General features: G+C 42.1%; 1 protein-coding gene across 1 annotated transcript in view; it reads left to right on the top strand.

Moving 5' to 3' along the window:
* impg2a (interphotoreceptor matrix proteoglycan 2a) overlaps positions 1-2,923 on the top strand; it is a gene marked incomplete at its 5' end in the record, with an annotated part of 30,478 nt that extends 27,555 nt beyond the window's left edge. The window contains 2 exons of the mRNA XM_080785247.1: positions 1,111-1,184; positions 1,336-2,923. Of these exons, the coding sequence (XP_080641373.1) occupies positions 1,111-1,156 (46 nt within the window). The 3' untranslated portion in view covers positions 1,157-1,184; positions 1,336-2,923. The remainder of the gene's footprint in view (positions 1-1,110; positions 1,185-1,335) is intronic.
* Positions 2,924-15,792: the final 12,869 nt, after the last annotated feature.

The following is a 15,792-nucleotide window of genomic DNA, read 5'->3' as shown; positions in this document are numbered from 1 at the left end:
GGCCCGAGTGTGACGGGAGCGCTTACAATACACAGATACTCCACTCTTGTCTTGTCTGCCCACAGTCTGGCATTAACTGTATTTCAGCATAATCAGTTGTGACTCATTACGTGTTGCCTGGCAGAAGATGTCCCAGCATTTCATGGTTATCTAAAGCACCATCGTAATCATAATAAATATACAGCCTCGTGGCTACGTGTGTGCGGCCTTTTTATAATTTTTACTTATTTATACTGCCTTAGGCCAGCACCTCACCAACACTGGTGTGCGCCCTTTCCTGTTTTGTCTATCGAAAGCACCATGACGTTATCAGATAATGCTGAATTAACTAGTTGGGCTTATTTCTGCACGGTCTAAATCAGTGGTTTTCAACCAATGGTCCGAGGGACCACCAGTGGTCCTTGAGGGGGTTCCAGGTGGTCCCCAGCTAAATGATGGAGAGTTGAGTTGGTAACCAAAGGTATGCTCATTTTACACTCTCAAGAGTTAAATTATTGTTAAACATCTACACTCTCTAATTGTGTACATTAATTACAGCGCCACCTGGTGGTCACCAGTTTAGGCTTTGAGTGCCAATTCTCCCATTATAAAGAAAGAAAGAATTTGTAATTCTATTATGCATGTAATGTGCATGTCATCACCTGTACACCAGATTAGAGGAATTTTCAAAATATGGATGAGGGAAGACGTCTTGACGCCTGTGGCATCCATTACTTAATAGGAAATTAGACGTCTTGACGTTTATGGCTACTAAACAGTTTTAAGTAATGCAGATTTTATTTATTTTTTCATCAACGTTTGCCTGTTATCTCTCCTATGATACCACATCAATACAGCATGGGATTGTGGCCAAAATCCTATCCAACGACAACAAACTCTTCTGTAGTTTTGGGGATAAATCTCGTCAAATGGTGGTCTCAAATGCAGAATAAATAATTGATGGACCTTGATAAGTTGATATGAAAATGGTTGAAAATCACTGGTCGAAAGTGATCAAATGTAATATTGTGTGTTGAGGCATTAGATTGATTTGTACACCACAGCGATATCAAAATCTCTTCTGTCAGTGTTGATAGATTTAATAGATTAATTTTTATGTATCTGTTACAGTGTCCTGGATACCCGCACTGAGAGCTCCTCAACGGCCCAGACATGAAACTGAGTTTTAGTCTGTGTGCAGCAAGGTAATAATACTGTGTTATAGTAGCTATATGGTGATCTTATGGATGTGTATGTCACAGCCCAGGGTATCCTGCAAAAAGTTCTAACACCTGTCATATATTTATATCAAGCTGTTCTCAATATACTGACTCCTCTCTCTCCCCCCCTGAACAGAAACATGCCTTTATATGACAAAACTGCAGCTTCCTGTCAAGACTTTCCTGGCCAGCCCCATTGCAGGTCAAAGCTTGCACTGCAATGTTGAAGATGGACACGGTCATTTAGCAAGGGTTACCTATTTAGCCCCCCCGTTTGCCTCCATTGATATTCCTGTCACCCGAGCCGATGCACTGCATCCTGTCTGCCACCATGTCACTCACTCATCCTACGCTGTTGCTTCCTCCTTCCCTGTGCCTTCTCTTGACTGGGTGAGAGCTGTGCTAAAATGAGTGTGATGTTAAGGGACATCTTTGCTGCTCATCCACTGGGACTTTACTCTTTAGGAAGGAGCAGACTCCCTCACATGCACTACTTGAAATGTTGACAAATCACAATGCCGTCTCTCTCAAACTATATCGGGCGTAATATTTTCACAACATATCTGTCCATTCTAAGAAGCAAGAACATAGAAGATATTTGCGATATATGTGTCGTTTCCATTAATGTATTGTCCACACTAGTGCTCCATGCCTAATGCTTTGCTCGCTCACTTTCACAAATAACCGATTTCCAAACAAGTGCTTGTGTCACTATGTGTCATGTTTATCGCTTAGAGATCTGTTGTTTTGTTATACGATGAGTGACACAGTTGGACCAAGTCTCTTGTAGGACATCTTTGCATCTTCACATGGCATCTCGACCAACCTGCTAACACTGGTACGATATTGAGTTACATTGCTGGTTAAAAAGTAGGTCTAGCTAGCGCAATGACATTTTACAAAGCTTTATGGGCACCATATCTATCATGTACAGGTACATACATTAGTGTGCTGCACTATGGTGGCCAAATAACATTTTACATTGTATGATTATACGCAGTATCAATGTACATGCAACTGTTCATAGGCAGAAGAATGACAGGGTGGCAGGGTTACACCTGATGTTCTACTATAAAACAACCCCTCTGCTTTGCTGAGGTTCATTCCGTTAAAAACAAAGATAAAGGTTTCTGGGGGCGTCTTGGCTGGGTGCTCCTACGAACACAATTGGCTGTGTTCTCGCCGGGTGGGAAGCTATAGCAGGAGAGGCCGATCACTGTTGCGGCACTAGCGACTTGTACGCGTTGGCCTGTTCAGCTGGGCGCGGAACTGGAAGGTATAGCATTACGTCCTTCTGACAACTCCTGTCAGGTGAAGAAGAGAAGCGTCTGGCGATCTATCAAAAGAGACGTGCTCATCTGTGCACACGTAGAGGAGTTGGCAGCGAGAGAATTGGCAAGGACTAAAAAAATTGGGGAGAAAGTGGAAAATCAACTAAAGCAGCTGATGGAAAAAAAGCATGTTTGCAAAATTATTGATGAGGCAGACACGAGAGAAACAGGGTGGCTGTGGGGGGAGAAGGAAAGAGCTCTGAGCCGTGTTTAGAACAGAGATCCAGATATGAGTGAAAACACATTTAGCATGGAAAAGTCTGAGGGGCGAGCAGTCCAGTGATTTCTAGTAATGTAATGCAATCGAAAACATTTTAAATGGAACGGAAAATCTGAAAATGTAAAACTGATTAACCCATTCTGACCTGAGATCAGATTCATACGAGGTTTCCACTGGACACACACTGGTCTGATGAACCCATTCTGACCTGAGATCAGATTCTAAAAATGTCAGTCGTTCTTCGAATTTTTCAAAAATAGCAGACCTACAAGCTCGTATCGCGCCACTCGGTGGCGCGATATGAGCTTGTAGATCTGCTATTTTTCAATAGGTAAAGCATAACATGATGCTAACACCAAAATGGGTGCCCGGTCAGAATGGGTTAACAAGTGATGTTTTGATGAGCAAACCTTCAAGCATGTCCTTTCAATCCAAACAAAAAACATTGACGAAAACCTTTTGGTTAATACCTGCATCTCAAACAATGCACTTGCGACTACTTATTTGGCCACCACCCTGCTTCTCAACCTGAAAGCTTTTGACAGTGTAATTCCAATGTTTTCTCTGGTATATTCACTTGCATACCTCCGTTGGACTTGTTGTGTTTGACCCCTGTTCATCTCTTGAGCGGGTTCCTCGCATCTGCAGCTTATTATGAGTCGTTTAGGTTTCCGTTTTGCCGTCTGCCAGTGTGACTATGAGCGTTCCTATAGCAGGTCAGAAGCAGACACAGAGTTTGCACTAGATTCTTGTTTACACGCTTCTCATCCCTCGTGTTCATCTTGTATGGCTCTCTAACGCAAGGGAAATGCAGAAGACAAGTTACTCTGGCTGGAGCAGAGTTCTTTTGACAGTGTCATGCCTTGGCAATCTGTGTATTTGGTTTTATTTTTATATGCATTCTTTTTCATGCCCACATTCATCTTTTTGTCGTTCTCCACCTGTCAGCTGGACAAATAGCTAATTGTTACATACTGTCATGTAAATACTGTTGGTTGACTTGTAAACTCTTAGAGGGAATTGTAGTTTCCATATATATATATAAAGATTTATTTTTTACTGATGTCCTGTTTTGTTATTATAACAGTGTTATACTAACATACAATCAATTATTCTGACTAAATAAAGAGTTGACACTATAAAATAATAAAATGTGTTTTATATGAAATGTCTTGTTGCCATTTGCCAAGAATGCTTGGGGTGAAAGTGGGAAAATTAGTAGTGGATTTCTCTGAGCAAGTGGTATTTAGGCCAGGAGTTTAGCGATTTGAACCTAATCCAAAAAGCAGATTAGCTTTAACCAGAATGGATTATAGGCTAGCTTGTGACCAAGTTTCTAAAGGTGTCTACCACTAATCAGCCTGCGTCACACATCATCACACTGTAGAATCCTGAACCCCATCACATCTCTCTCTCTCTCTCGTTCACTCGCTCCCTTTTCTCTCTCGGGTTGACTGTCCTTCACTCCCTCCAGTTGGTGCTGCTATCTGTGTATCATGGATTGTGTGTGACCTGCTCAGTAGTATCCACCAGTTTCCAGTGTCCCATGAGCCTTTGTGTGAAATGTGGCCATCAGATAGTCCATCCTGATTGGAGAGTGTAGACAGTAGAGGCGACATGGTTCACAAATCCTAAATGGGCTCCTAAAATGAATTAATGTATTTCTTTGCCTCTGTAGTAGATTATTTTTTATTATTATTTAGATATAGAGACACAAATCATTTGATTTACACATTACTGAAAAATAAACAAATCAATATAAATTCCACAAATCTCTGGATGTCTGTCTTTCAGTTTGTATTGATTCTAAAAGAAAACAGGTGTTTATTGAACATTATGGAAGATGAAGGTAATTTTCAGTAAATGCCAAAGGTCTGAGCTCTGAAATGATGTTTATTTCATGAGGAGGAGAGGACACTGGAGCAGCACGGACATTTAAGTATTTTATTAGGTGCTAGTATACAAGAAAACGTTTCGACCTTGCGGTCTTCATCAGAGTCAGGCTTGAGGCACGTTGTTAGATTCCCTTTGTTCTAAAGTCCAGTGAAGCGCGTTGGTAGATTCCCTTTGATTTTTATTTCATGTTCCAATCTGCTACAGAAGCGGAGGATTTTTTTCCCCTAGGATTTATAGAAGGCGTTTTTAGAATTGGCCGCAGGTCTAAATCAAAAGAATTGAAACCATATCTGGGAAGACAATGTGTGGAGGAGGTATACTTCCTTGGCTTACTGGCATTCTGGCAAGACATTTGGCGCTGTCCAGCAGTTTGCCAGATTTGCCGAAGACAGGCAGACTCAAAGACGCACTTCTAGATCATGGCTTGCCTCCTACAGAGCCACACTGTAAGAAATATGTTTAATAACCTACTCCTGGACATCCTCATCACATGAGGAAATGAGGTCCCTTAGAAGTTTGTTCTTGCACTCCCACTCCAGACCCTGCCTAACTTCCTGTCCGCATGAATTATGCCCATGTCTCTCAAGCCAGACAACACTACTTCCACAATCTTTGAATGCTATACACTACAGAGTCAGTAACGCTGCCTCACAAATGTTGCAATGGGATGCCGTCATATTATTTGTCATTTGTCTGTTCCTAATGTTTTAAAATAATTTTAAAAATCATATTTTTGAATTTCTGCAAAGCAGCAGCATTATAGGCTTTGACAAATTTTGCGTCCTGTAGGACTTAGGTAGGCTATTTACGTTTTCAGCACGTCTGATGTATGGTACTGTTAGTACTACGGTGAAAATGTGTATGAGCCAACAGTCTGTCTAGATTATGTCTGTGTACTCCTCATCTGAACAATATCCAGAAAACAGCTTCTAACAGCATGTGTTGAGGACCTCCCCAAAACCTGGCAAAGAGTCGAGTGACTCACCTTGATGCATCACTGTAAATCCAAATGACATAACAGCTGTAGACATTTGTCCCTTCCCTCTCAATCATTGTTCCTTTCTCATTCTTCAAAAAAGAAGAACCAAAGACGCTAAAGGTTAGGGATGCAAATGATCTATTAATTCGTTAATTGACATCTCAGAATCTTAATTTCCCTTAAAGGACCACTTCACCACTTTTCAACCTATCTTCATATAATAGGTCCTCACTAATAATCATGATAAAATGGCACAATTTTTATCTACTCAGTCTGTGTGTCATAAGAGAGCTGTGGGCAGTTTATCAACCCATTAGACAGATTTTTTCTAACAAGATTCTTTTTACAAAAATGTTTAGATTTGTATTATCGTGAGAATTGTTCACATTGCAACTAGAAAGCCTGCAGTTTCTTTTAGCTTGGATTCCCCGTCGATGATGTCACTGGTGGACGAGTTTCTGAACTGCCCACAGCCCTCCTATCCTAACTTATCCGGAATGAGATGATGTATGATGATGTATAAGAGTGCCCCTCACTTCACACAGGTGTGATTTATGTATGATAAAGGGGGAGGGGTTAGGGGAGGGAATGATATTGTGATGTCACTATATCACTGTTTTTTGAGGGACGCTATAGCCCATTCACTTCACAGGGTGTGATTTCTTTCATTGGCACGTTTGACTGTCAAGGTTTCAGCCTCCAGGAAGAAACAATACATACAAAGGGAATACACCATTCATTGTACAGTACAGTACAGTACAGTGCAGTACAGTACAGTCATACAGTAACAACCACATACGGATCCCCTTATGTTGGTCCACACACATGAAGCTGACCTGTAGTGCCAATGATGGGATTCAACTGGGCGATCTGTTAGTGTTAATGATTGTTTCCCCTTGTGTCTGTTCTTTGTGTTGCCACTAGAGGGCTGTGTCTCTGTTTGCCAACAATTTCCCACATGCTGTCATGTTGACCATAACCTCACACTTAAAGCATTGTTTTCAAGAGTTTAACATTTTTAGAAATAGTAGCGTGTGTGTGTGTGTGTGTGTGTGTGTGTGTGTGTGTGTGTGTGTGTGTGTGTGTGTGTGTGTGAGTGTGTGTGAGAGAGAGAGAGAGAGAGAGAGAGAGAGAGTTTGCGTGTAGGCCTACATGAAAACACTGTTTATATAATGTTTTCTTGTTAATTTGAATCACAAGATTTTAACATTTTAGAAATAAAAAAAATCGTTTTTTATACGATATCTATATCTGTCTCTCTCCAAGAAAATGGAATGGATTTTAGCATAAGAACATACTGCATGAAGCGCCATGAATAAGAAGTTAATTGCTCTCATGTGCTGTAATGGCCTGTTCTACCATACTTACCAGTAAGAGATCAGATCAACATGGAATGTCAGAACAGGTCAGCTCCATATATGGAGATCTAAGGGTGGCAGCGGGGGCAGTGTCTTGAGTGTACAGGGTTTGATGAGGGCCCAGGTAGGGTAGCCTGTTGAGAACTCTAGTTTTCCATATATGCAGATCTCGGTGCTGATCCAGTCTTCTCCATGTATGGCTATCCAGGGTTTGATGAGGTCAGTGTCGTGATCTTCATATATGGAGACGGCCATATTTATGGTGGCGTGACGTGTCACGAGGCGTGATATCACCAGGCGTGATGTCACGAGGCGTGACCATATATGGAGACGTGATGTCACGATCGAGCATGACCATATATGGAGGTGTGACCGACCGAACGACTGATGGGAAATGCATGTTTTCATATAGTAAACTGCGGCCAACCACTTGGATGGTTTTGAAATTAGAAGAGCGGTAATAATAGGTATTTTTTGGTTGGGTCTCTCTCGTGGTCTCTTTGTAAGTGTGTGTAGCCTAATTATCAGGCTATACTGATGAGCCTGCAAAAGTGCCGTTGGATAACTCAATAAGTCTGCAGTTCATATACCGGTAGGTAGCTACCAGGTGTCAGCTTTGGCACTTGTTCAGTGTCAAATAAAAGCCTGCTGATTTATGAGCAGATGACAGTGAGCCTTAACCTTAATCTTCACCACTTGTTTATGGAACAGTTAGTCTACCTGCACCATAGGCTACAGTGCAATAATGTGCTATGCAATGTGAAATGGAAATGTACCAGGAGGTTTTTCTACTGTCGTGGCACTTCTTCTTATTGTTTACTCTGTGGAGTTGTTTTTGTAAAAGATGGTTGGTGGTTGGAACTTGGAGGTAGTTCCAGAAAGGCTGTGATAGCCTAAAATAGTCTTGCCTAGGCTGCCTATAGGCTATATTTCATGTAGTCCATATCCATTATAGGCTAAAAGGCTATAAACAGCCATATCACTTTAAAAGTTAAAAGTTGTAGGCTACTATTGTGCTCAGTTTCACCCAATAATTAATTACCTTACCTCGCACCAATCGCACCTGTCACCAAAGGAAGTTTTCATAGTTTAGTCCTGCAGTTTGCCTGAACTTGGAGAATGTTGTCTGTGGGAATATATTTTTCGACACCCATGATGACAGAAAGTTTCATTCATATGAAACTTGAGGACATGCATAGCTGATCCCGAATTGCAGCAATATAGGCTATATATATATATATATATATATATATATATATATATATATATATATATATATATATGCACATGACAGAATAACTCTTCTGGGCCCCTTCCCTATACTTCCTTCACAGGTGTTAGCGATGATACTGATTAAGGCTCTGTTCCGCCTACAGTGGTTCTCAAACTTTTAAATTCCAGTAACTCTGAGTGTACAAAATAGACAGTGTGTACATTTATACACTCAGAGTTACACACCAGTATCATGCAGCCATTTGGAACACACTCAAAGACACTTTTGAGACCCACTGGTGTAGCATACTAGTGTTTCCAGTGAGCCAACATGCACAATAGCAGCACCCACAAACCACTCTGTTTGACCAGAATGGAACAGAGCCTTAATTAGTATCATCGGTAACACCTGTGCAGTAAGGAAAAGGGGCCATGAATGAAGTTATTTCCAAAATGGCGTACTGTGTGCATATATTGGGTGAGTAATAGCCTACATAGGCATGCAGCACTATAACTTGGCACCAAAATAATTATTTTATTAAACTATCTTAATGTGCAGGCTGCAACTCTGAGCTCTCTCAAAACTGTTGGCCCCGCTATTTTGTAGCCATGCAGGTTTAGTGTGACTGTGAACTGTGAAATCTACAGTAGTCCTATGCTAGATGGAATCGATCTGCTCAACTCTGACTATTATATTCCATGAACACTTGAACAGACGTTCACCTCCCTCGCTATATAGCTCCTCCACACCACCAAACCTCCTCCACTGAACTTCTCCTTTAGTTCTTTTCCCTTATTGCTGCAGTTTCTCCTCCTCCTGGCTATACCCTATAAGTATTTACCTGCCTCCTCCTCAGTCTGATGTGGCCTTGTTAATGTCTCCACTGTGTGTTACTGTTTGATGCGAGAGGGCGGAGAGAATTCAGAAACGCACGTGGCTGGATTACTACTCTCTTTTTGGCGCACGTGCCTCACCAGCAGCTAGCGTATCGCTGTTGCTGCTGCTGCATATTAAAGGGTGAGAGTGAGTTCATTGTTTGATAGGACTGTGTGCAGGTTTGTCTTCTGCAAGTCATCGTGCCAGGAGCCATGGGTGCACTTATACACTGAACCACTCAGAGTCAGAGCACGAGATAGTTTAGTAAGAAGAGTCTATTCCATGCAAAACAAGATGCTATGGCATGGTTTCTCGCTTTCTCTGGGTACTTAGGTTTTAAAACCAGGCAAATAGGTGTTCGAACAGTTAAGCCTGCATGTGTCCACCAAATTGTTATTTTTTCCCAGCTGAAAAGGCAAGGCGTTCTGCTAAAAACGCTTCCAAATGCCCAGTTTTGAACAAAAATATTTCAACTCACCAGGCGTGAACCGTGAATGTGCAGCATAATAGACATGCACGCGGAACCATTTTCAAAAACGCTCCCAAACTCTTGGAATCCCTGGTCATTAAACAATCTGCCCCACCTGTTAAACAGAAACGCAGTGCCGTTGCCAGAGATATGGGACAATTGAAAGAATACATTTCCGTGGGCGCATCCATGTGCGTCAGAAAAACTAGATTTAAAAAAATAATAACATAACTTTACGTCTTGGCACAGAGGGTTTCACTGCTTAAAATGTAACCTGACGTTCCTGGCACAGATTGGGTTAAGTCACAGCCTACTGTACGTGTAATTAAGTAAGTAATAAGTATTTTAATAATTTAATAGTATAATATTTGGTTACGCCTCTTGTACTTTGAAGTTGAAGTTCACCACTGTTATTTATTTAGCGAATGCAAAGTCCTTAAGCCAAGCGGTTGCCTCCTGGTCTGCTGTATGGAGGGTGATTAATCCTCCTTCCAGTCTTTGGAGAGGACAAACTTCTATGATGTGCTCCATAGTTTGCTCCTCACCACACGCACACAGTGGGCTTGGGCTACTGCCCCATTTGTGGAGGCTGGCCAAGCAGGGGCCATGTCCAGTCCTGAATCTATTGAGCGTAGACCACTGTCTCCTTGGGAGGGTGGTGCCAGGGACCTGTTGGTTGGGGTCTGACACCAGGTGTTTGTTTGGGACCTCCAATAAAACCACTGTTATCATTATAGTTGTGGCATGGACTCTGCCTTCCACGTGAATTACAAAGTACCCAGCTTTACTGTTCCTTTATCCATTTACATTGGGCTACAGTACAGTATATCTTGATCAATGCTAACGGCTACAGAGCCTGGCCTTGTGGTTATGTTACAGACAGTAACCTATACTCTATACACGTATAGCAGTGTGAGCTGAGCTGTGATTGGCCTACTTTTCTAGGGACAGAGATGCAATGACATTCAGACAAATCCTATCTGCATGCACCTTCAGTGCCTACATATTAGGTCACAGAGAGGTCTCAGAGAGGAAGAAGAGATAAGATGCATGGTGTAAACTCATTTGCTTTTATTTTTTATTTTTTTGTATCATTTTGTATTTTGTATGTATATTACAAAGTACTAGTACACTAGAGCCATACATTTACAAATTACATTTATACATTATTTGTACAGCATCTATGCATTTGTGGTGGTGGTTGGGGAAATTGTTAATAGCTTGCTGCAGCAATGCACATCCTTCGAGCTCTCTCCTAGAACCACCAGAATCATTGTCCCTGCGCTAATTCAATGTTTTGGCCATTAAAAAGGATTTATTGCACGTTATGATGGTTAAATTCCCATCACTCGGTCCGGGGTCCGTTGCCAAGGGCTTCTCCCTGTCACTGTGAGGGCCCGGTGGTTGATGAGGTAACCTCTCTGTCCATGATTTATACCCCACAGATGTTCTCGGTGAACGGCTCCTTCTGGTGGTGGGTTTGGGGGAGGGGAGGGGGGGGGGGGGGAATGAACGCTTTGATACCTGGGGCTCTCCAGCACAGTCTGCAGGCTAAACCACAGACAGTTCCATGGCAATTGGAATTAAAAGAGATTTCCCGTTCTGCACTCCCACGTCCACCCCCCACCCGCATTAACCATTAAAGAGCATCGATCTCTTTCGGATATACCTCATGTGATCATGGTATTCATATGAAGCAGTTTGTTTGAGTTATGTTGTACCACAAACCCAGATTGTATTGTCATCAAGCAGTGCAGGGCATCCACGGTTCAGATGACTGCTCGGAGTAACAAAATTAATGTTGTCTTGGCGTGCGCTATTCATTGGGAAAGTCTTTGTCCTTGTCTGTCTTTGCCTTTCTTTTGCCAGTATACAGTACATGGACATTAAAGAATTTGCTGCATTTGCAGACAGATTTGTAAGAAGCTGTAAATATTTCACAGCAATACTGTAGGATGGGGTGGACACTTATTATCGTCAGTGTCTTTAATCATGGATAGATTCAGAGCAGGTTCTTTGGCAGCTAGCAGCCGTAACCACGCAGTTATTTATCTGTGAGGGTCAGTCAGATGTTTGGCACCGTGCGATTTGCCTGTTTTGGTGATTGCTATTTTTGTTGTAGAAACTCCTTCGACAGGGAATAATTGAGTTATGTTTCTAGAGAAAAACAAAAGAGAAACAAATAATCTAATCTAATAATAATAATAATAATGATAATGCGGCCGCTGGCCTAGTGGTCCAGGCGCATGCCACGTGTAGGCTCTAGGCCTGACAGCGTGTTACGTGTTCGAGTCCCGTTCATGACGTCCTTTGCTGCATGTCTCTCCCCAAAAAAAACCAACATATGATGAACAGTTTGCAAAAATCGGCAAACACTCAGCAAAAAATACGAGGTCTACAAGCTTGCAACGCATTGTGTGCTTGTAGATCAAATAAATATCCCTGGGGGACGTCCCCAGTCAGTTATTATTAAGTATATCGAGTTGAAGTTGTTAATATAGGGTTAACAAAGGGCATTCGTTCCCAGCAGACGTTAGTGTGATCGTTTGTACCACATCTCATTATTTATTACTGTCTTGGAGCTGTTAAGTCAAGTGTGTGTGAAAAACATGATCTCAGCGAACCGCCGCCAAGTCTACCGCCTGTACGACTCCCTGCAGTGGCGTTCCGAGAGAAACAGTTATTCACATGACTGGCTGTTTCTCCCTGCAGTGGCGTTCCGAGAGAAACAGTTATTCACATGACTGGCTGTTTCTTTGGCACCCCCTCAATTCCATCAACACTCAAGCTAAACTGTTGATAGGACAAGGCAGGTATGGGCTCCTCCTAGATTAGAAGGAAGCCTCTCACATTATCTCCACATCCACTCCTCGCCCTTATAGGTCAACACACTGACTGACCTCATTCATATTGTTTTTCAAAGGCTGCGTAGCAGCCTTCAGCGGTGGAAGTTTCTTCCTCCTCTATGACACAAATAATGAATAATGAATACTGTAATGCATTCTTTCCCCCATGAGGAATGCACGGTCCTTTCAGGACATATTTTAATTGTGCTGCTTTTATGACATTGCCATAATTGTCTTGAATTCCTTGTGTTTTTGTTTTTATAGTGTCACTGTTCCATGGAGACTGTTAATGTTATTGTGTAGCCTACTAGTGATTGGGGATGATTGTTATCTCATGGGAATGAGATAAAGGCAAATGGTGTTCCCAGTATTCTCAAAATTTAAGTCATTAACGTCAACATGCAGGTGGAGCCTGCATGTTATTGTGCATACTACGCAGTAAAATCTTCAATGTCAATTTAACTCTGAGAGAGTAAAAGCAGAAAAGTTGCAAAATGCTAGAAGACTTGGCAGTAGCTAGCAGTCTCAGTATGAACCTGGGTGCTCCGGTTGCACAGTGAAGCTAAGCTGAAGCCCACAAATGTGGCTGATAAAAAAAGGCATATAAATCAAGATACCGGTTGTTTCACGGGGCAACCCGTGCCCTATATACACATGAAACTGCTTAATATGAAAGGACTAATGTTTTAACCTTGCGTATTGAATTAATCACTGATGTATTGTCTCTCCTGAACTTCTGGTGGAAATTCCCTTGATTAGGAATAGGCCAAGTGCTATGCAGGAGAGGGGTGTTTCTTCTTATGCTTTGAGTAATTGTCATTGAGTTTTCATGCTTATTTATATTTGTTTAATTGTAATACATCTTTAGTAATAGTATGTTTTAAGTTACTTTTATACAATGGATTATTTATGGAGGTATTTGTGTATAAGAAATGTTGTTAATTGATGCTGTGTCCTGTGGTAGGATCCACTCCTATTTAAGGGAGGCTGCAGGGACAGAGTAGTCAGTTGGTTGTGGACTTTAACACATTCCTGAGGGAAGAGAGTTCTCATCCTGTTTGGTTTTGTTCAGTTGTGTACCTTCAAAGCACCTCAAATAGGACTATTATTATACATACTATTTCTTTACCTACTTGTTATTCTTAATTATTAATTTTGTTATTTTTTTGTTACAATGTTGAGGAACCAAAACCCATATAACTGCTATTGTGTTATCATATGAGATGAAACGAATCAACCTCCAGGCCAACCTCCTGCTACTGATTACCCCGGTGGGCTTACAGTAGTTATAGAATGTTGACTGTGGTACAGCACAGTCATCTCTACTCAGTCTCGACAGCTTCCAGAAGCTCCTACCCACGCACGTACACACGCACGTGCGCGCACACACACACACACACACACACACACACACACACACACACACACACACACACACACACACACACACACACACTCTCACACACAAGCTTTCTACCCATATAAATCAATGTTTTGCTCCAGGCTAGCTCCCTGTCTCAATCCCTAACGCCTTTGTGTTCTGTGAGCGCACGTGCTGCCTGCCTGTTGACATGCCGCCGGGAATGGCCCAGGCAGCAGCATGTGTGCACAAAAACAATGATGTGTGGAAAAGGAAGCGCCTTGGGAGACGGGGCAGACGGAGACAGTGTCCAGACACACAGGCCAGAGGGGCCCCAAGGCCCGAGGAGGCCCCTCTGCTCATGAGAGAGTGAGACTGAGAGACCAGTTGGAATTTATAACGGAACCAGAGCCAGGTCTACAGGTTTTGGCTGCAAACAGCAGACAGTAGTAGGCCTTCCTATAATAAGCCCCCGTTTATGATCTTCCTTATATCACACCAATGACAGAGTTTTTTCCCCTTACTTTTAAATTTTCCATAATTTCTTGTGCCGTTAATTTGTCATCAGTATCATGTTCATAGTCACTGGCAGCAGTCGTTGTCGTCATCATCATAATCATAATCATAATCATATTATCATCACCACTAAAAGACCACAAGGGGTGTTTTAACATTATTCAAGTTGCTTTTTGCTACAAGCACTCATTTGGCCGCAAGTCACCGATTCCTATTGGTCACACCACAATGTCTGCAACTATGCAACTTTTCCTTAGAATTTCTTGTAGTTCAATAACCACATGGTTAAACTGAGACCTCTCAATGTTGACCCTCCACCCATATTTGTTGCTCTTCTCTATTGGGAAATAAAGGGTGGGCTGTGTAAAACATTTGTATGACTGTCTGGACCTTAATTTGTAAAGATACATATTAGACAGTCAGTCAGCCTTTTATTTAAGTCATAGAACAGATCTGAGAATGGGCTACCCGCGGTGTCTTCCGTAACGGATGAGGAGCAGACGCTTTTGGGTCTGTCTGTCAGTCTCTTGTCTCTCTCTTCCTCCTGGGATCAGCTGATCTTCAAGGCCTCAGAGCAACAATAAAATCTTTGGGGCCTTCTGTGAAAGATAGTTAAAGGGCAGATGAAAAGAATTAGCACTGCTCAGCCCAGCAATTTGCACACTGACTTATTTCTAGTTCTACTTGTCTTTTTTGTAATCAAGCTATGTGTGAATGAGGCCTGCAGAACACAGTGTTATTTAAATTGGCAAGTAGTAGTTGCAGAGTATATAGTCAAGGCTTACATCACCCGCATTCACAACGAACATTGGGAATGGCTGAGTAATGCAATGCTGCAACGGAGCTGAAGGTCCAAGGACATACGACAGAAGACGAAGTAATGTAGAAACATTTTCGTTACAAATGAAAGCCAAAAAACATATGTCCTCCTGACTGATACAAAATATGATGGACGAGGCGCCGTGGAGTTCCTTCCAACGTACATTATTTTTCAGGATACACTACATTGCCAACTTGTCAGTAAATTGCACAAACCTCCAGGAGGGGCGAGATCCAAGTTCGACCGCGACAACCTATTGAAGCAACAAAAGATTTCACAATCGTGTGAGGTAAACTTAAGTGAGGGTTATGTGGCCCGGATGACTAGGGTGGTGGTCCGGGCACCATAGTGTTGCGGGTTCGATTCCCGATCCTGACGACCTTTGCTGCGTGTCACTCCATCTCTCTCTTCCCATTTCTTGTCAGACTAGGCAGGAGGCAGGAAAAGCAAAGAAATCTTAAAAATTAGAAACTCAAGTTTGATTCATTAATAATTGTAGTGCGTTTGCCATCACAGATTGTTTGTAAGCCAGCTATTACATTTTCTCAACAATTTTAAAATTGTCTTCTTCTAATTCCCATCAGGGGTTGCCACGGCTATTTTCTGTGACCATGGTATTATCACAGCCACGTCATATTGTCCCTAGGGGTTATACAGCATCTGACCAATCAGCGCAGCCACCTTGCGCTGAACTGATACTGTGAGCTAT

Source organism: Protomyctophum bolini (assembly GCF_963924005.1).
Source record: "Protomyctophum bolini genome assembly, chromosome: 16".
Classification (NCBI taxonomy): Eukaryota; Metazoa; Chordata; class Actinopteri; order Myctophiformes; family Myctophidae; genus Protomyctophum; species Protomyctophum bolini.
Note: the sequence above shows the minus strand (reverse complement) of the source record. Positions and strands in the feature narration are given on the sequence as shown.